Raw genomic sequence first — 19,536 nt, forward strand, 5'->3', positions numbered from 1 at the left:
ATCTATATCTGGGAAATGTAAAGGAATAAGAAATTTTCACAAGTAAAGACTGCAGGATAGGTCTGTGCACTAGCATAAACACTGCTGGATTCAAACCAATGCTGTCATTCCTCATTGTCCCAGTCACTTAATTCAAACACAAACATACTACCGTGTACTCAGATGTTGCGGGGGGGGAGGGGGAGGTTTCCATGTGCAATGGGCTCACAGGCATGCGGCACATTTGTTGCACTTGTCTTTTGAAATCTTCAGCCTAGATTCTCTTCTCACATCAACATTAATCAGATGTAATTCCAGAGACACCAGTGGAGGTACTCTTGTGTGAGAGGCGAGTCAAGCCCATTGTCTCATTTCTGTTCAACAAATCAGTGATACAAAAATGGTGCAAAATTCTCTTCTCATTTACATTGATGTAAATGGGAACAGAGAAACACAGGAACGTAAGAATGGCCAAACAGGATCAGAACCAAATCATCTATAAGTAGCAATATTACAGTCGCAGCTCAGACTGTTACTCCTGTATCCTGTCTCTGATAGTGGCCAATACCAGATGTTTCATAGGAACATGTAAGAACCCAACAGTAGGCAACTGAGGGACAAGCTGCTCCCCACACAGGTCTCATCCTGGACTCTACTAGTTAGCAGTTGGCTTAGTACAAGGAGTACAAGTGTTAACAGTACTTCCTAAATTTGTTATTATTAATTATAACTTTGATATTCATATAAATGTCCAATCCCTTTTAGAATATTGCTAAATTATTGGCCTCAAAGACTTCCTGTGGCTGTGAGTTCCTCAGGTTATTAACATGTTGTATTCAAAAGAATCTACTTTTATTTTATTTCACACCTTTTAATTCCATTGATTGCCCCCTTGTATTCTGAGACTGGGAGTTTGTTCTCCCTATCTACCTATTGTGGAACTAGTATATGTATGTGGAATATAAACATCTGTAGGATTTGCCCTATGATCTTTTTCACTTAGCTTGGGTAATAAATAAAGCCAAGATGAGAGAGATTTTAATCTGTATGTTTGTATCTTTCTAGGTGATGAAGTGCATTGTAGAAGTCATTTCTGATACTCTGTCAAAGCCAAGCCCGCTGCCAATCAGCCAGGAATGCCTAGAAACTCTCAGAGGAGGTACAGAGAGACACTCAGTACTTCAGGAGACCATGGAAAAGTATCTGTTATGAAAAATCTATCCACCAGTTTAGAGACTTTAACCTTTGGCAGTGAAGCTCTTGTGCTGTAGTCATAGCATTGATTGTACTGAAGCTGAAGTCTGGGGTCACTTGCATGAAATTAAAAACCTAGTCATAATTCTTTAATTGAATTGATGTTGTTTGGGTCTGCAATTAAGAGCAAATTCAGTAAATGAACTAGCTAAAGGAGCACGTGAACAGAACGTTTACTTTGCTGTAGGAAACCTATAACAAGAATCTTCTGTTGCAGATGAAAGGATCATTTCAATCCTCCGTCATCAAAATTTACTGAAGGAGCTTCAAGAACTTGCAGTTCAAGGTACAGTTCTGCGACAATTAAAGTGGCAGAAGGGTTTTAATAAATGATTATAGCCCCTGGCAATTTTTTAAATTCAATGTAAATTATTTGAGTCATATAAATGTACTACAGATAACTTTACAAAACTGAGAACTTTTCTATCCGGGTTTCTAACAAAGACCATCAACTCAGAGGGTCAAATTGTGCCCTCAGTTACACCTGTATACATCCAGATTGATTCCCACTGAAGCCAATTAAATTACTTCAGGTTTACATCAGTATAACTTACTCTAACTTACCCAAGAGAGCCTACCCTTTTATGGATAGCAGATACCTAAGAGAAACACTTGGGCTTATTTAAACTAAAACAACCTTTATAGTTAGAAATACAATTGAACTTTGACCAAATCAATGTCTGCTGATTATGAAGTATAAGATCCAGAGCCAAAGCTCATAGAAGTCAGTGGGAGTCTTTTCCCCTGTTAAATGCTGTATATTTTAGTCATAATTTAGACTGGAGGACTTAAGAGGGATACGAATTAATATTTAATGCTCTGAACAGCAGGTAGGGAGAAATGAGAGTCAGCAACAGAGAGCCCAAAGCACTTGGGTAATCTGCTGGTGTGCAAGCAGGCGTGTTGAAATCCATCAGCCCCAACCTGGGGCCATGCTGGGGCCTTGCAATGCTGTTCCCTCTGTGGAGCTTCATGTCCTCTGCACCCGTCGCATAGAACATTGGGGGCCAGTGGATTCTGTGGCCTCTCCCCAAACCACCCACATCATTGTCCTCTGCAACTGGGCTTAACCACGGAACCAGAGCCTCTGGGTAATCTGAGTTCTGCTCCTGGTTCTGTCTGTGTGACCTTGAACACACACACTCTTGAGTAGTGCAGAGCAGGCACGGCTGTCACTCTGCCTCTGTCCTCCCATGCAGCCAGAAAGCAGAATTTAAGTCATGCACATAGGGCTGACCAGTTCCCCCTTCTCAGCACATTACCTGTATGAATGAAAAGATGCTTCCTGCTCCCACTCGTAGGTACAAGTGTTGTACCACATTAGGGTCTGAGCTCAAGTCAACACAGCAGGAACAGAAGCAGCATCTAACTCTTGTATTCATTCATTCCCTGTCATTAAGGGATACTGAACGGTGAGGCTCTGGAATTTCATTGCCAGTGTTTCACACAGCCCCGGTAAGAAGTAGCAATGTAGCTATGTGATGCTTTGGATGACCAGGAATAACATGAACTAACCTCAGAAAAGAAACCAGGAAGTCAGCAGACAGGGGGAGACCAAACAAAAAGGAGAGTGGAAGGTCAAGAGATTAGGAAAAGTATCTGGTGCATTAAAGCTCCTCAGTTACATTCAAACACAAACCAACCCCATGTGGGCCCCAAAGCAGCTTAAAAGCAAAGTTTCAACTCTGCAGAGGGGGCAAAAGCAGCACTGACCTGCCCATCCTGCCTACCACAGATGTCTCAGCCAGAGCTCACCAAAGAGAAGGGATGTGCATGAGCCAGGAGCAGGACTAATGGGTCCCTACAAAATGCTGATCCACTGGCCCAAATCCCTACTTGTGAAGGGGAGTAATAGGCTACCTCCACTGATTGCCCATTAGCAGCAGCCACAGTCCAGCTGCATGGACACTCTGACCAGCTGGGTTAGGTGACTCAGTCCCTCTGGCCCTCATTTACCTGACACAGAGCCATTCCGCACGGTTTGACCAAACCCCTATTAAATGCTCATGCACTCTTTGGAGCTGTTGTATAGGGTGAGCCATTGTTACGCTCTCAGCTAGAGCTACCCCTGCACAGTGAAACTGAGCACATGTTCTCCAAGGGAGTCTTTCCTTTCACTCACAAAATGAGGCCATGTTTAAAATAATGCAAGATAAGCTAGCTAAAGGCACTTCCTTTCTTCCCCTGCCCCCTATCTTGTAATTATGCCATCATATGCTTGCCTCCCTCCCGCCCCGGACTACTGGGCTCAGCGCCAAATGTAGCTCATGGATCTCTAGTGGAAAATGGTTCTTGCAGAATAGGGAAACAGTGGGAGGAAGGGGAGGGGAAACACTAGCCATGGAAAGTGCTCTCCTCCCTCCCTCTTCCATTCGTCTGGCTGGGGCTGAGGTAAATTGGTCTGGAAGAGCCCATACCTCAAATTGTTTTGCCTGTTCATAGGAGTGGGGAAGGATTGGTCTGAAAAATCTGGACTGTTTCCCTCAACAAAGATTTGGCGGCAGGGGCTGATTTGGGATTGGAAAGGCCGTGCCTGGAAAGGAAGGTGGTTGTTCTGATAAACCGCACTGTAGACAAGCTGGGGGATGGTATGATTTGTGACTCAGGCACTGGCTGGGATCAGTTCCTGGGTTTGCATTAGACTTCCTGACCAGTCTTTCTCCACTGGGCAAGTCGCATCATGTCTGAGCCTCACATCCCCATCTGTAAAATGAGGGTAATCAGACTTTCTCCCACCCTTTGTCCTCCTTGTCTATATGGATTGGAATCTCTTTGAAGTAAGGACTAAGTGTTTGTATGGCCCCTTGCACAAGGGGACTGTGATCTTGAGGAAGCTGAGACTTCTGGGCACTATGTAATACAAAGAATAGGTCATAGTAAATGCCACTCCTTGCTGCTCTTCTTCAGTGGCATGAGTTGTAAAACACCCTGTGTGAAGGAATCCCTATTTATCATCTCACTGGCAGGCTCAGTGACTCTGGTGGCAGCTGATATATCACAGGGGAGAGAAGCATGCATGGGAGAGGGGCAAGTGTGTTTCACAGTGGGGACAGCAAGCACTGAGAAGGAAACAGGTGCGCATGTACTGGGTGCTCTTGTATGATGGTGGAAGTGGGTAACTCTGAGAAGGGCGAGGCTTCTGTGGGACTATTCAGATACTTAAAATAAGCACATAAGTGCTTTGCTAGACTGAGGACTCCCTGCAATTCAACATCTACTTTTCTGTCCCCTTTCACCCCTAAGTCTCCTTCAGCATTACTGCTTTCCAAATGTCTCTTCCCATTAAATGTCTGTTTTGCACATTGCTGAAGCATCGTTAATACAGTTGGTTCACGTAGCTCCTAGCTAATGCATTTTTCTTGTTCCAGCTTCTTAGTGTCAGAGTTTAATATTAATGTACTGAAACAGTTTTCCCAGCACAATTCTTTAAACTATAGTGGGGAATGTTGCTTTTTGACCCCCTTCCAATTTGACACAGGGGCCAATGAAAGAACCTGGCAGCAGAAGAAAAACAGTGGCTTTGAAGATGAACTTTCGGAAGTCCTTGAAAGCCAGAATGACAAGAACATGCAAAGAGGTTAGTGTCAGCCTAACCCCCCAGGAAATCCATGTAGTGCAGTAAACAGGGATGTTCTTTCGAACAGTCTTGATGCATACAATGTACTTCACATTTTAGCCCTTTTTTTTGTTGTTGCTGAAATAGACTAGCGACCTTGGGTTTGCTTTGCAATTAGTTAATGGCTTAAACATTTCATTTTGCAGTCATAATTACTGGAAAAATTCTAAATCATAACAGATAGTGATTTGCCATTTTCAGTATTAAAATGAGTGACAGGTGAGTCCTACGACGAAAGATCTGATGGAATATTAAAGAGGCTGGGGTCTATCTTATTAGCTCTCTAATCGGACTAGATTTTTATGCGACACCAATCACCATTGTATCTGAGAACCTACAACACTAATGGTCAGGTAATGTATCCCTTGAAGTCAATGGGAGTTTTGGATGCATAGAAAATGTAGGGTCCTAAAACAGACCAAACCCAGCTGTGATTATTTTCTCCCGTCCAATCCTGTTGGTTAACTGGAGTTGCCCCCATGGAAGTAAGAGACTTTAGGTCATTCTCTCTAGCTCAGTGCCTTCTCTTTTCCATATCAGAAGAAGGTAGTGCCTGTGTGGGATTAGTTTGCTGCAAATATAGTTCAATACAGAATGGATTCCAAAGGAAGATCATGTCACAATCTAACTTCGCGAGTATCATTTCTGGAAGAGCTATTGGTATTTACCATGCTTTGTTATTCCGCTGTTGCATTCAGCAGTGAAGCGCCCATGGCTGTCACTTGTTTATGGTAAATGACCATCTCAGTTGAGGTTGTTACAAAGTCTAGTATATTCAAACAAAACTGAGGGGACAGGAAGGTCCCCGTCATCAAGGCTTGCTCCTGCTTCCACTGCACTCAGTGGGAGCGGGATCCAGCCATCAGCCTTTCATTTAAACCAAATTGGAAAAACTTAAACTGCTAGTATGTCCACTCTTCCAACCCCAAGGGGAGTCTCAGTCTGAAGATTCTTGGCCCTGACCCTCTCACCCGCTGGGACAGCTGCCAGTCATTTCAGTGCCACTTTTCTGCCAGGAATATAAGCTATAATGTAGGAGCTTGAATACTTTAATGACAACTTACTCACCTTAAGCTTTTTTTAGCATTGCTTCATTCCATTTTCTCTCTCTTTATGTCCGTTTCCTTTTACCTCTTTTCTAGTTTTCTCACATCCCTTGTCTCTTCCTCTTTTGCTCTGAAAATATGATTGACATTTTTGCAGTCGAGTACTGCCTACACCCCTCCTGAGATCAGGCCCCATTGTGAACAACAAAAAATAAATAAAAAAAACCCATTTGGCCAACCATAGCTGCCCCTGACTGGCTGAGCAGCCTTGGCCCAGTCATACTAATCCCATCTGTATAAAGTGGGAATAAGACTTCCCTTTCTGTTGTGAATAGGAATTAGCCAGTCTTTGCACAGGACTTTGATCATGAAAAGTGCTATATAAATGTAAAGCATGATGATAATTCTAAGATTTTCTATTTTCTATTTAATCTTAAATGCTATTGATAGTTTATCATCTGAGACTAGGTAGTAATATAGGCTCTGCTTCAGCAAAGCACTTATGCACATACTTAACTAAGCATGTGAGTAGGCTCATTGAAGTCTACTATACTGAATAGTGGGTCGGTTTAAGCCCATGTTTATCTTTAATTCCACCCATGATTCAGTACAGTAGACCTCATTGGGCCTACTCACATGGTTAAAGTTCAACATATAGTTAAATGCATTAACAGGATGGATTTACTCATCTGCTTAAAGTGAAACATAGGTTTTTTTGTTTTTGTTTGGAGTTGAGCTCTTTGATAAGTAAGAAGCTGCCTCAACTTGTGAAATAGACTTCTAAAGAGAGGTTCTGTTTTTGCCATGTTGCCACTACAGATAAATCAAGGGAAATTGCTGTGGAGGAGCCCACAGCCTCGTTTGCTGAGCTGGCAGCAGAGAGAAGCCAGCAGAACAGTGAGAGGGAGGAGTCCAAGGAGGATGAGGAAAACAGCCTGGAAGAGAGGGAGCTAAGACTGCATGAAGCCGGCCCTGAAGACGACAAGGAGAATGCAGAGGAATCTGACAGCAATGAGGTCAGTGAGGCTGAAGAATCGCCAAGGGAAGATGCTTTAGACAACCACATCAATGACAACCTCACAGAGAATGAGCTCGCCGAGCACAAGCTCCAAGAGGCTGAAGAGGAGCAGCCTGAAGAGACCGACGGAAGTCAGGAGCTTCAGGGAGAAAAGAAGCAGATTTCCAAAAAAGGCCAGGAAGAGAGCCAAGAAGTGGAAGAGGAGACCCTACAAGAGCATACTGCGGAAGAGGATGCCAGGAGAAGCACCCTGGAAGATGAGCAGCCTACCAAAGCAGATAGGATACTTGGCTCAGCTGAGGATGAGACCGAGGAGACTCCCAGGGAAGGTGGTATGTATTCCACACGATGTCCCAACCATCTCATTCATTTTGTGCTGTTTGACAAACGGAGAGCTCCAGGCCAGTTTCACAAAGGTATTTAGAGGCCTTAAAGTGCAGCTAGGCACCTAGTGGGATTTCCAAATGCACCTAAGCATGTTAGAGGCATAACTCCAACCAGCAGTTATACATAAATCCCACTAGGCCCATCTGCATCTTTAGACACCAAAATACTGTTGTAAATCTGCCCATCATTTACTTCACTCTGAGCCTTATGATGTGTCTGGTCAGTTTTTCAAAAAGCTTTTACATAATTTATTGCAGCTTCTCAGGCTTTTTAGAAGTTTCTTGACTACTATTAGCTCCAGTCTCTTTGTCGTCAGTATTGCAGTGCATATGTGTCTTCTCCTGCAAGTCTAGCTGTATGTTCATGTGACCTGTGTTGTGTTGTATACAAAAGGTCAGACTTGACATTCATAGTGGTCCCTTCTGGCCTTAAAATCCATGAATCTGTTGCTTCAGCATGTCAGTTAGTTCACATAGAGTAATTCAGTAAGAAATCAGGCTTGGAGCAAAGACTGGGTCTAACTAATCTAAACACCATTTCATTGTTTGCTCAATAAATGCTTCAGATAACAAAGATGCTTTGGGCTTTGGCCAAGGTTTGAAGAGCTCGGAAGAGGAAGAGAAATCCCATGGACTGAAAGGAGGGAGGCATGGGTTAGAGGACGAAGCAATGCAGGCAGAGGACACCTTCCACCCCAGGGATGTCAAAAGTGAGGAAGTGGAGGAGGAGCCCTCCAGAGCGTGGGAAGACTCCAAGAGATGGAACAAAATGGATGAGCTGGCCAAGCAGCTGACATCCAAGAAGCGCATGGAGGAATACGACAGCAGCGAAGACCCAGATAGGTCCATGAAAATGTCCTTCAGGTCCCACAAGTATGACTTCCATAACCCAGAAGAGGATATGAGAAGGTCATGGAAACATCACGCAAAGGAGGACAGCAGCGAAGCAGGGTTTCCATTTGCCGCCATGCCTGAAGAAAAGAAGGATGAAGAAGGAAGCGCTAACAGAAGAACAGAGGTTGGTGTGACACCTGTGCATGCATTTAAAAAAACACACAACCATTCAGTCATTTTCAGGGTATCAAAAGTGCACTGGGAGGTTTAGGAAGGTTCCACACCGTTACTTTATTATGCCCAGTGTTAGTCAGGCAGCTGTGTTTTGTTAGTCTGTGATCCTTTCTCAGTTCAGGGTTGTTTTTACTATTTGTATGGTAAAGCACCTAGAGGCCCCAGCCACATTGTGCTAGGTGCTGATCCAGACATTTAGGGCCAAACTTAAACAAAAACAAGAGGCCTAGATCCATGTGCAAAAAACACCCCAATAAAAGCGTAGCTGCAACTACACTTACTGTAGTTGCATGTGTCAGTAGAGTACATTCACATGCATCTTGGCAGCAGGATGACTAACCTTTAGCTTTCAGAGTAGCAGCTGCTACTCTGAATCTGCAAAAAGAACAGGAGTACTTGTGGCACCTGAGAGACTAACAAATTTATTTGAGCATAAGCTTTCATGAGCTGTGTAGCTCACAAAAGCTTATGCTCAAATAAATTTGTTAGTCTTTAAGGTGCCACAAGTCCTCCTTTTCTTTTAACTAATCTTTAATACTTCACCCAGCTTGTCTCAGAAATATTACCTTTTGTTGGACCAACTTTTCTGTAGGTGAAAGAGACAAGCTGTTGCATTACCCAGAGCTCTACGGGTTGGGAGAGTCTGCAAGGGAAATGATTGACGTTGTGCTAAACACCACCACCATGTAATCACTTTCTTCCTCCCTTCATTTCTATTTAAGGCCTTTAATTGTCACTTATCCAAAGCCCTAGCAGTTTCATCACTATAGCTGGAGTCAGGCTGGCCTATGAATAGCAGGATGCATGATTTTGCATTTAAACCAGCAAAATGTAAATGGCTGTTTGCTATTGTATAACTACTTGTATGTCAAAACTCTAGCATGTCACTGACTGGAAGGTCTGTGGCCAATGAGCCATACTAAGCACCTGAAGGATAAACGAGGCAGAATAATTAGAAGTTGTGATTAAATTGAGCAATATTGCAAATGTGATGGCTCAATAGGAGTGATCTACTGCCAGACATAGCCCCTTGCCACAGGATTTCAGTTACTTCTGTGAAGAAGGAAGAGTTTTATTTAGTTTTTTGATCAGCTTTCAAGTCCATCAGGGTCCTGATTATCCATTGAACTCCATCCACTGTACCATTAGTCCAGCAGCATCCAGCAGGTGGAAAGTTGGTGGAGGTAGTCCACAGGAAACACCCCCAGCACAGGGAGTCTCCCCCATGAAATGCCAGGAACAAGGCAAGAATTATGGAGGGGACAAGGTGCTTTTATGGCCCCTTACCATTTCTTTTCCTCCCTCTGGTCTGTACTGCTTCTCAGCTCAACCCTGGACTTGGCAACTACAAAGCTGATGGTCTGTTCTCGATGTTGGGTCAGACCATAGGATCTTAAGGTATCCTGGCTCCAGCAAGAGCCTAGTACCTGAGACTTTGGAAGATGATCTTCCCCCCTCCCATATTGAACTAGGAGTGTATGTTCACACTGTTCTTGGAGCATGTTGTAAACTAAAGAGATTCCACTGTTAGACTGTCTTTCTATGACCAGAAAGATGCCAAGTAACTTTACATATAAATTCTCTTCAAGCCACTCGTGTCCCACGAAGACTCAGCTGCCCTGGTAGCACAGGGCAGGAGGAAAAGCATCACAGCAGGAGCCACTTCTTTGATCACTCTGTGAGTTTATAAAACTGGCACTAATTTACAGACTGTCCTTCAGACCCACTGAAATGCTGGCACATTAGTCACTCTGAGCACCAGGTTTGCACACAGAACCAGGTGCAATGCCTTTGTGCTCCCAGGAAACTGCAGGGAGCCTAATCTGCTCCTGTTTTTGAACCAGTCTTAGATGTGACCAAACCCCCTTCACACCAGTTAGCCTGGCCCATAGTTCTGGAACCAGCAGAAGAATTTCTCTTTTTGCAAGTTGGCTGTCTCAGAATGGGGCATCTTAGTTTGGAAATCGCCACTGACTAGGCGGTGTTGGGGGTAGGACGAGACAACTCTTGTAAGAGGCAACAAGCCAACAGTACCAACTTGCACCAAGATACGAGTAGATGAGGGAAGATAAGCCATTGACTTCAGCTCAACAAGCAAGAGGCTACCCCCACTGTGTCCTGCTCAGATACATGAGGTAACATCATAGGTGTAGTTTAACTTCTATATGGGGGGAGGCGAGCAGGGAGCTTACTACTACTACTAACAGAGTTAGGTCAGAGTTTAGGATTTACTGGTTGACAGACCTCCTCACACCCCTGCACCCCTGAGGGAAACCCCCCCACCCCAGATCCTGTCCCCCTGCCCAGGGAGGGACTACCAGACCGCCCCCATGCCGATTACCACACCCCATAGGGCGCCACCTGCATCCCAGCTTGGGGAGGGCATCCCATATGATTCCACACCCCCCTGTCTTGGGGAGGGAATGACAGACACCCCCCCTCCTCCATCACACACCTCCCCAGGATCCAGCACCCACCCATGGGGACCTGCCTCCCCCCAGCTGGGAACTGCCTCCCTCCCCCAGCTGGGAGGTGGGGGAGGGGGGCAGGACTGACAAACTCTCCCTCCCCCCCCCCACAAGGATGCTCCTGCACCCCCGCCCCCATGGACAAACCTGGCACACCCTACTTTGGCAACCAGGAAAGGGGCAGGCCCCCAATGTAAGGGATGGACTGTAATGTACCAGGCACCAGGGAGGTGTGTAGAGCTGGTGGTGAGGAGCTGGGGTGAGGGGTGGGGAGAAAAGCCTTGCAGGAGCCCCCCTGTGGTGGTACTTATTGCAGATAATTTTTACCATAGGTCAGTGGTTCAGGACCTCATTTTAATGGAGTCACCGGAGGTGGCATTAGACTTGCTAGGGCAGAAGCTGAAGCCTAAGCCCCACAACTCAGGCCAAAGCCATAGCCCAAGGGCTTCAGTCCTGGGTGGAGGGGCTCAAGTTACAGCCCCGCCCCCCAGCTGGTGCTGAAACCCTTGGCCTTTGGTCGCCCTGCATGAAGTGGTGGGGCTTGGGCTCTGGCAGGCTCAGGCTTCAGTGTCCCTCCCCGCCCCACCCCCCCAGGGTCATGTAGTAATTTTTGTTATCAGAAGGGGGTCGTGGTGCAATGAAGTTTGAGAACCCTTGTCCATACTCTGGTACCTGCTCAACACCCTGGTCCCAGACCCGGGCTTCCTGGCCAACCTCTGGACAGCAATTCTGGAGTTCTTTTGGCCAGGAGTGCACTGGGTCGCTGCAGGGGTCCTCCACCTGCCCCTGGAGGAGGGAGGGCAGGGCAGGGCCTGAAGTGCTGATGCAGTCCGGTCCATGTCTTCTGCCTCCAGGCCCTGCAGAGGCTCCTTTATGGTGCAGGTAGTCCGGCGTGGAGAGTACAGCCTTCCTGCGCCACGTCCGAGGACTCCGATATGACTGGCAGCTCCTTTATCTCCATCTGAGAGGTCTTCCACAAGACCTCTCCAGGCTGCCAGTCTTCTACCAGGACCTCCTCCGGACCTGGAAACTGTTTTCAGTGACCAGGTCCGTGACGGCCACCGAGGGGGCAGATCTCCTCGCAGAGCCCCTGCTACACAACCCCCAGCTCTGTGTGTAGGTGGTGGAGTCCCCCCAGTGCACCAGAGTTTGGTCCTGGCAGAAGTCACTAGAGTCGGAGACCTCCTGGACTACAACCGGGGAGACTGGCTGGATCCCCTGATGCTTGCGCGGCATATGTGGCTTTCCAGACCTCAGACTCCCCAGCGCGTACTTCAGGAGGGGAGGGCCACTTTACCACTCGCTGCTCGGGCCTACCTCGACTGGGTCCTGCGAGAGGGCACGCCTCACCCACCCCAGACCCTCCAGACCTTTTCATTGGGTCCCTGCCCCGTGGACCCGACCAGTTCCCCCCGTCCCTTCACTGTGAGCTGGCTGCATGATTTGCAGCCGGTTCGTTTCCAGACCACACTGACGAAATATCTGTTCATGCTCGTGCTCCACACCCTTCACATCCTCATCCTTGCATCCCACCCCGACACAAAGTGGCAGGACCTTCTGCCACCTCTGGAGGGTGAGGAGTCCCGGTGGGCCAGCCTATATTCCACCCTGGTCCCGAGGCCTGCCGGGGATATCAGTTAGTGACTCCTTCACGGAGCCATGAGCACGGGTGTGTACTTGGCGCGATTCACCCCCATCCTGGACATCTGCCCCTTTTGCGGCATGACGGAGACCCTGGCGCACGTGTACCTGGAGTGCACCAGATTGCAGCCTCTATTGCGGCTCCTCTTAGACATCCTGTTATGTTTTTGGTTGCACTTTTCCCCTCACCTTGTCATCGATGCACTCCCTATCCGTGGCCCCACAAAATCCTGGGACCCCCTAGTCAACCTCCTCCTAGCCCTGGCTAAAATGGCCATCTATAAAACCGGGGAGAGGAGGTTGGCCGATGGGGTCTCCTATGACTGTGGGGCCTATTTCCGATCCTCCGTCCACTCACGCATCTGGGCAGAGTTCCTCTGGGCCGCGTCCGCTGGCTCCCTTGACAGCTTTGAGGAGCAATGGGTGCTGTCTGGGATTCTCTGCTCGGTGTCCCAGTCAGGTTCCCTTTGACCCTTTAACCACACTCCTGTCCCTGTTAGCTCATTAGTTGTCCCCCAGAATCATTTGGCTTCCAGGTCATGTGGATCCCCCCTTAGGCTTGGGGGAGGTCCTTTAGCAGTGGGCGGGCTTCCGCCTGCCCACTTCCTGGATTCCAATAGGATAGGTCAAGCTGTAGATGTCCAATGGGGAGCCACTGCTGTTTTCATAATACTGAAAACAAAAGCTAGGGTAAGCTTGACTTTTTAACAGCGGAGGTTTAACATGCTCTTTACCTGCTGCTGCTCCAGTCGGCGCATTAGCCATTTGCATGACCATGTATAATTATATGCGTGTGTCTCCCTCTCACCCACCCACACACCCCCTGACTCGAACAAGGACAAGACCCTTCTACTTAGTGGAGCCCTTTTTTTTTTTTTTTACCTCAGTTGGTGCAGAGTTGTGGTTAGGTGTTGCTTAATGCCTCGTTCACTTTTTGCAGATGATCAGTGTCTGTGCTTATGAGGCCATGGTCAGTGACACGTACCAAATTAGCCGGCTGATTTAAATCCCTGTTGTTGAAATACATTTACATTTTTATTAATAAATTGGTTAGTCTCTAAGGTGCCACAAGTCCTCCTTTTCTTTTTGCGGATACAGACTAACACAGCTGTTACTCTGAAATTTACATTTTTGTAGCAAAAAACAGGATTTCAGGACAGACTGGAATTTGGACCAGCACCATACAGTTATGGCAGCTTAATCTGTGTATTTAAATTACTAACAAAAATATGCTCAGGTAAAGGAGCAACTGTGAATACAGAAGAGCAACTTTAGAAAAATCATCATCAATTTTAGAGCACATTTTCAAAAGAGTTGTTCATGGTGTATACGGATTTCTTCCCTGTGATCTCTTAACTTCTTGTACACAGGTCATAAATGCAAACTAGGCGTAGCAAGCGCTCTGCTTGTACACACACAGTTAGCTAGGCGGATAAATGCTGGGAGACAGATTGCTGTTCCATAAAGTGCTATTTATGTACAAGGAGGCAAGGCATGCCGCTTGTGCTGTGTAGCAATGAAAGCACATTTGTGGTGTAATGCAGGTGGGTTTTGTGTTTTGTTTTGTTTTATAAGTACAAACATTTGTTTCAATACCCTAAAAAGTCTGTTAATGTGAGGGGTGGTTTTTGTATTATTATAAAGTGCATGTCACTATAGTAAGAAATGTTAAATCAGCAGCAAATAAGGATGAAAGGAAGGGTAAGATGGTTAAGGGTTATGCCTGGGATTTAGCATGTCCATGCTTACTCAGGAAGGGTACAGTAGAGCCAGGAATCGAACCCAAATCTGCTAAGGCACCCGGAGATAACGAATTTGAGCATGTAAGGGGCCCAATACTACTTACCAACAACGGGACAGAAGGCTTAATTTCTACAGGGCAAGTACTGCAGAACTTAATGTGATGAGTGCTGTAAATAAGATTCTCAATTTCCCATAGATTAAAATGTTCTTGATATGTGTTGAAGGAGCACAGCTTGGTCTTACAGTGTGGTCCTGTGAAATTCACATTGCCTCTCTAGGTGGGATTCATGCAGGTATTTAGGCATTTTGATTTAAATGGGAGTTAGGTGCTTTTGTGAATCCCACCTTCCGTCTCTCAGGGTCCTTCTTTCAGAGTAGGGGTACTGCTTACCTAGCTCACAAAGGTGTGAAAACTGATTCATGTATCGTATCTCCTTTGAAAATATAAAGCATCACAAAAGTGCCCAGAATGATTAAACCCAGATTATTCTCCACGTACGTCTAGATTGGGGTTATGTTTCAGAATGAGAGAAGTGTTGTGCTAGGATGTACAGCACATGAATAGTAACAATATCCAGCTTGTTTATAGCTTCTCTGAACAACCCAGCTTGATTTTAAAGAGATTAATCTTCCCCCGCCCCCCCCAAACAACAGCTTCTGCTCTCCTCTGCTCAGCTGGATGCTTCAGAACTCCAACATCAACGCCTTGTAAATACCTGCCTTTCCTTCGATCTCCGAGAGCTGTGAGGCACTCCCACGGCACAGATGGAGGTGCTAGGAGCATGGCACACCTCATTCTTAATTGAAATACTTCATTTTCAGGAAAAAAGGGAATGGGTGGGATGATTTCCACTTGCCTGAAGCCACAGCCAAAAATAGTTTATGCAAAATGCAGCTGAAGGGCTTGGGAAGGTGTCCAATGGGTAAATGTCCACACCACCCAAAAATCCCCCCCCCCACACATTGATATTTCTATTACAGAAGCACCTAGAGCAGTGGTCCCCCAACATTTTACCTTGCGCCCGTAGTTACCCCTGTCTGTGCCCCCCTGGTGCTCCCAGAGCCAGGAGCTCTCGGAAGGGGGGAGATGTGGGCATGGGTAAGGGGGCAGAGGTTGGAGCCATAGCTAGGAACGGGGGTGGGAGTGGTGCCTGAGGCTGGCAGCCACAGCTGGAAGCAGAGCCCCAGGAGAGGAGTCGCCAACGGGGACCTGGGTGTGGGGCCAGTAGCCGCAAGTGGGGCCCTGGGAACGGAACTGGGTAGTGCTCCCTCCCTGCCTCCAACGGTGGCTGCCCCAGGCCACCACCGCACCCCCCCAAATGGGCATGCCCCACAGATTGCGGACCTCTGATCTAGAGGTTCTGACCAAGAGTCAGGCCCTAACATGCTAGATCAGCCCCACATTGTAGGAGACTGTCCTTGCCCTGAGAAGCTCATAATCTAAAGAGAGGCACAAAGGGGTGATATGACTTGACCAAGATCACACAGTAGGCCACTGGCTGAACTGGGAATAGAACCCTCATCTCTTGACTTCCAGTGTGTTATCTACTAGATAACACTGTCTCTCCCCTTGCTTCGCCTGCCAGGCCCAGATAAATACCATAAGTTCTTTGATTGGTCAATGCAAAGAAAGAGACTTAAGGGCTGACATTATGCTGTGTAATTACCTCATTTTTATTTCTGATGTTTTAGGATCAGGAGTTGGAAAGCCTGGCAGCAATAGAAGCCGAACTGGAGAAAGTCGCCCACAAGCTCCATGAATTGAGGCGGGGCTGAAGTTCCCCCTACACATAACATGAGCAAAAGCCAGAAATTAACTCATCCTTTTACACTGCATTTTAAGTTACTGATTCAAAAAGTAAAAAATAAAGACAGAGCAGAAGCATTTCGTCCAGGAAGCCAAAATTGCTAGGAAATGACAGGCTTGCAGTAATGTTACACTCATCGTCGGCTTCTTCCTTGATTTTGTGCTCCCTTAGCCACTATGGTTCTCTCTTGTACCCTTTGGATAATTGTATCCCGAGCAGTGTGACTTACTCATGTACTTTGTTTGTTCGGGTTTTTCTTTTTCTCTTTTTTAAAGACAGCTTTCTAGAATGTTTTACTTCTACCATTAGATTCACTGGGTAAAATTGCAATAACTTCTCTTTTGATTAAAAGCTGAGAACTCTGACTGTAATATATTCTATATAAAAATTTATCTAAGGAAAAATAAAACTGTGATGGGTTCCTTCCTTTGCCTTTCAAGCTCGAGCCTCAATCCTCAGCACTGAACACAGCAAGAGTTTCTCATTCTATGGTGCCAAGTAGAGGAAGTGTTGAAGTCTCCACTAGTACCATGAAAAGGGTTCAGTGTAGCCTCCAGGTTTTGCATAGGCTTCCATCAGCATGAAACAGAACACATCCAGACTGCCACAGGGCATAAAGTAATTCAGCCCCACCACTCACAAGGTGCCCAGTGGTCAGGAAGTATGGTGATAGACAACAGTACAAACCCCGAAGATAAAATGGAAAAAGGCCATTCATGCTAAGAAGAGCACAGGGCCCAATCCAATCGATTGACTTCAGTGGGTGATACAGAGCAAGACCCAGGATCTATAGACCTACAACACTAAGTTAAGCAATGTGAATATAGTTTAGACGTCTAAGGAATTGGTCAGCCTGGGGATTAAAAGGAAGTAACCTGGAGAGCATGTGAGACTCCTGCAAGTGGATTTTAAACCCTAATAAATATGAGAATGTAATTTTTGTATTTGCAGAGAATTAACTATTGAAAGTCTTCCAGAAACAGTAAAAGGCCCAGCCTTAAAGAGTCTAATTCTGGTTTCAGTCTGATCCCCAGGAAGTTGGACAACTTTAATTATAACTAAGAGCAGAATTTAGGCCAAGAAATTCACAGAATTCTCTCTCATTCTGTGGGCCAAATTCTAGCCTGAAGATGCACATGTAAATACTAATGGAAACTGTGTGATCATGGGAGACTTTAACTTCCCAAATATAGACTGGAGGACAAGTGCTAGTAATAATAATAATAATAGGGCTCAGATTTTCCTAGATGTGATAGTTGATGGATTTCTTCATCAAGTAGTTGCTGAACCGACAAGAGGGGATGCCATTTTAGATTTGGTTTTGGTGAGTAGTGAGGACCTCAGAGAAGAAATGGTTGTAGGGGACAACCTTGGTTCAAGTGATCATGAGCTAATTCAGTTCAAACTGAACGGAAGGATAAACCAAAATAAATCTGCAACTAGGGTTTTTGATTTCAAAAGGGCTGACTTTCAAAAATTAAGGAAATTAGTTAGGGAAGTGGATTGGACTGAAGAATTTATGGATCTAAAGGCAGAGGAGGCCTGGGATTACTTTAAATCAAAGCTGCAGAAGTTATCGGAAGCCTGCATCCCAAGAAAGGGGAAAAAATTCATAGGCAGGAGTTGTAGACCAAGCTGGATGAGCAAGCATCTCAGAGAGGTGATTAAGAAAAAGCAGAAAGCCTACAAGGAGTGGAAGATGGGCGGGATCAGCAAGGAAAGCTACCTTATTGAGGTCAGAACATGTAGGGATAAAGTGAGACAGGCTAAAAGTCAAGTAGAGTTGGACCTTGCAAAGGGAATTAAAACCAATAGTAAAAGGTTCTATAGCCACATAAATAAGAAAACAAAGAAAGAAGAAGTGGGATCGCTAAACACTGAGGATGGAGTGGAAGTCAAGGATAATCTAAGCATGGCCCAATATCTAAACAAATACTTTACCTCAGTCTTTAATAAGGCTAATGAGGATCTTAGGGATAATGGTAGCATGACAAATGGGAATGAGGATATGGAGGTAGATATTACCATATCTGAGGTAGAAGCGAAACTCGAACAGCTTAATGGGACTAAATTGGGGGGCCCAGATAATCTTCATCCAAGAATATTAAAGGAATTGGCACACGAAATTGCAAGCCCATTAGCAAGAATTTTTAATGAATCTGTAAACTCAGGGGTTGTACAGTATGACTGGAGAATTGCTCACATAGTTCCTGCTTTTAAGAAAGGGAAAAAACGTGATCCGGGTAACTACAGGCCTGTTAGTTTGACATCTGTAGTATGCGAGGTCTTGGAAAAAATTTTGAAGGAGAAAATAGTTAAGGACATTGAGGTCAATGGGACAAAATACAACAAGATTTTACAAAAGGTAGATCGTGCCAAACCAACCTGATCTCCTTCTTTGAGAAAGTAACAGATTTTTTTAGAGAAAGGAAACGCAGTGGATCTAATTTATCTCGATTTCAGTAAGGCGTTTGATACCGTGCCACATGGGGAATTATTAGTTAAAATTGAAAGGTGGATAAGGAATTGGTTAAAGGGGAGACTACAGCAGGTCATACTGAAAGGTGAACTGTCAGGATGGAGGGAGGTTACCAGTGGAGTTCCTCAGGGATCGGTTTTGGGACCAATCTTATTTAATCTTTTTATTACTGACCTCGGCACAAAAAGTGGGAGTGTCCTAATAAAGTTTGCAGATGATACAAAGCTGGGAGGTATTGCCAATTTAGAGAAGGACCGGGATATCATACAGGAGGATCTGGATGACCTTGTAAACTGGAGTAATAGTAATAGGATGAAATTTAATAGTAAAAAGTATAAGGTCATGCATTTAGGGATTAATAACAAGAATTTTAGTTATAACCTGGGGACGCATCAATTAGAAGTAATGGAGGAGGAGAAGGACCTTGGAGTATTGGTTGACCACAGGATGACTATGAGTCGCCAATGTGATATGGCAGTGAAAAAAGCTAATGTGGTCTTGGGATGCATCAGGCGAGGTATTTCCAGTAGAGATAAGGAGGTGTTAGTACCGTTATACAAGGCACTGGTGAGACCTCATCTGGAATACTGTGTGCAGTTCTGGTCTCCCATGTTTAAGAAGGATGAATTCAAACTGGAACAGGTACAGAGAAGGGCTACTAGGATGATCCGAGGAATGGAAAACCTGTCTTATGAAGGGAGACTCAAGGAGCTTGGCTTGTTTAGCCTAACCAAAAGAAGGCTGAGGGGAGATATGATTGCTCTCTATAAATATATCAGAGGGATAAATACCAGGGAGGGAGAGGAATTATTTAAGCTCAGTACCAATGTGGACACAAGAACAAATGGATATAAACTGGCCATCGGGAAGTTTAGACTTGAAATTAGAGGAAGGTTTCTAACCATCGGAGGAGTGAAGTTCTGGAACAGCCTTCCAAGGGAAGCAGTGGGGGCAAAAGACCTATCTGGCTTCAAGATCTTTAACTATTCATGGTAAATAGGCCCAATGGCCTGTGGTGGGATGTTAGATG

At 45.5% G+C, this 19,536-nt stretch overlaps 1 protein-coding gene across 5 annotated transcripts in view; it reads left to right on the top strand.

The window, feature by feature from the left end:
• Window positions 1-16,436, top strand: part of CHGA (chromogranin A) — a 40,326-nt gene extending 23,890 nt beyond the window's left edge. For 2 of the 5 annotated variants that reach the window (XM_037900856.2, XM_037900857.2), the window contains exons 3-8: window positions 1,045-1,138; window positions 1,451-1,519; window positions 4,712-4,810; window positions 6,715-7,245; window positions 7,866-8,317; window positions 15,912-16,436. In XM_037900856.2, coding sequence (XP_037756784.1) covers window positions 1,045-1,138; window positions 1,451-1,519; window positions 4,712-4,810; window positions 6,715-7,245; window positions 7,866-8,317; window positions 15,912-15,995 — 1,329 coding nt within the window. In that variant the 3' untranslated portion in view covers window positions 15,996-16,436. Of the gene's footprint in view, window positions 1-1,044; window positions 1,139-1,450; window positions 1,520-4,711; window positions 4,811-6,714; window positions 7,246-7,865; window positions 8,318-9,459; window positions 9,873-15,911 lie in introns of those variants that run through there. The other 3 variants (XM_037900858.2, XM_043549248.1, XM_043549250.1) reach the window with 2 other exon arrangements.
• Window positions 16,437-19,536: the final 3,100 nt, after the last annotated feature.

Source organism: Chelonia mydas, chromosome 6 (assembly GCF_015237465.2).
Source record: "Chelonia mydas isolate rCheMyd1 chromosome 6, rCheMyd1.pri.v2, whole genome shotgun sequence".
Lineage (NCBI taxonomy): Eukaryota > Metazoa > Chordata > Testudines > Cheloniidae > Chelonia > Chelonia mydas.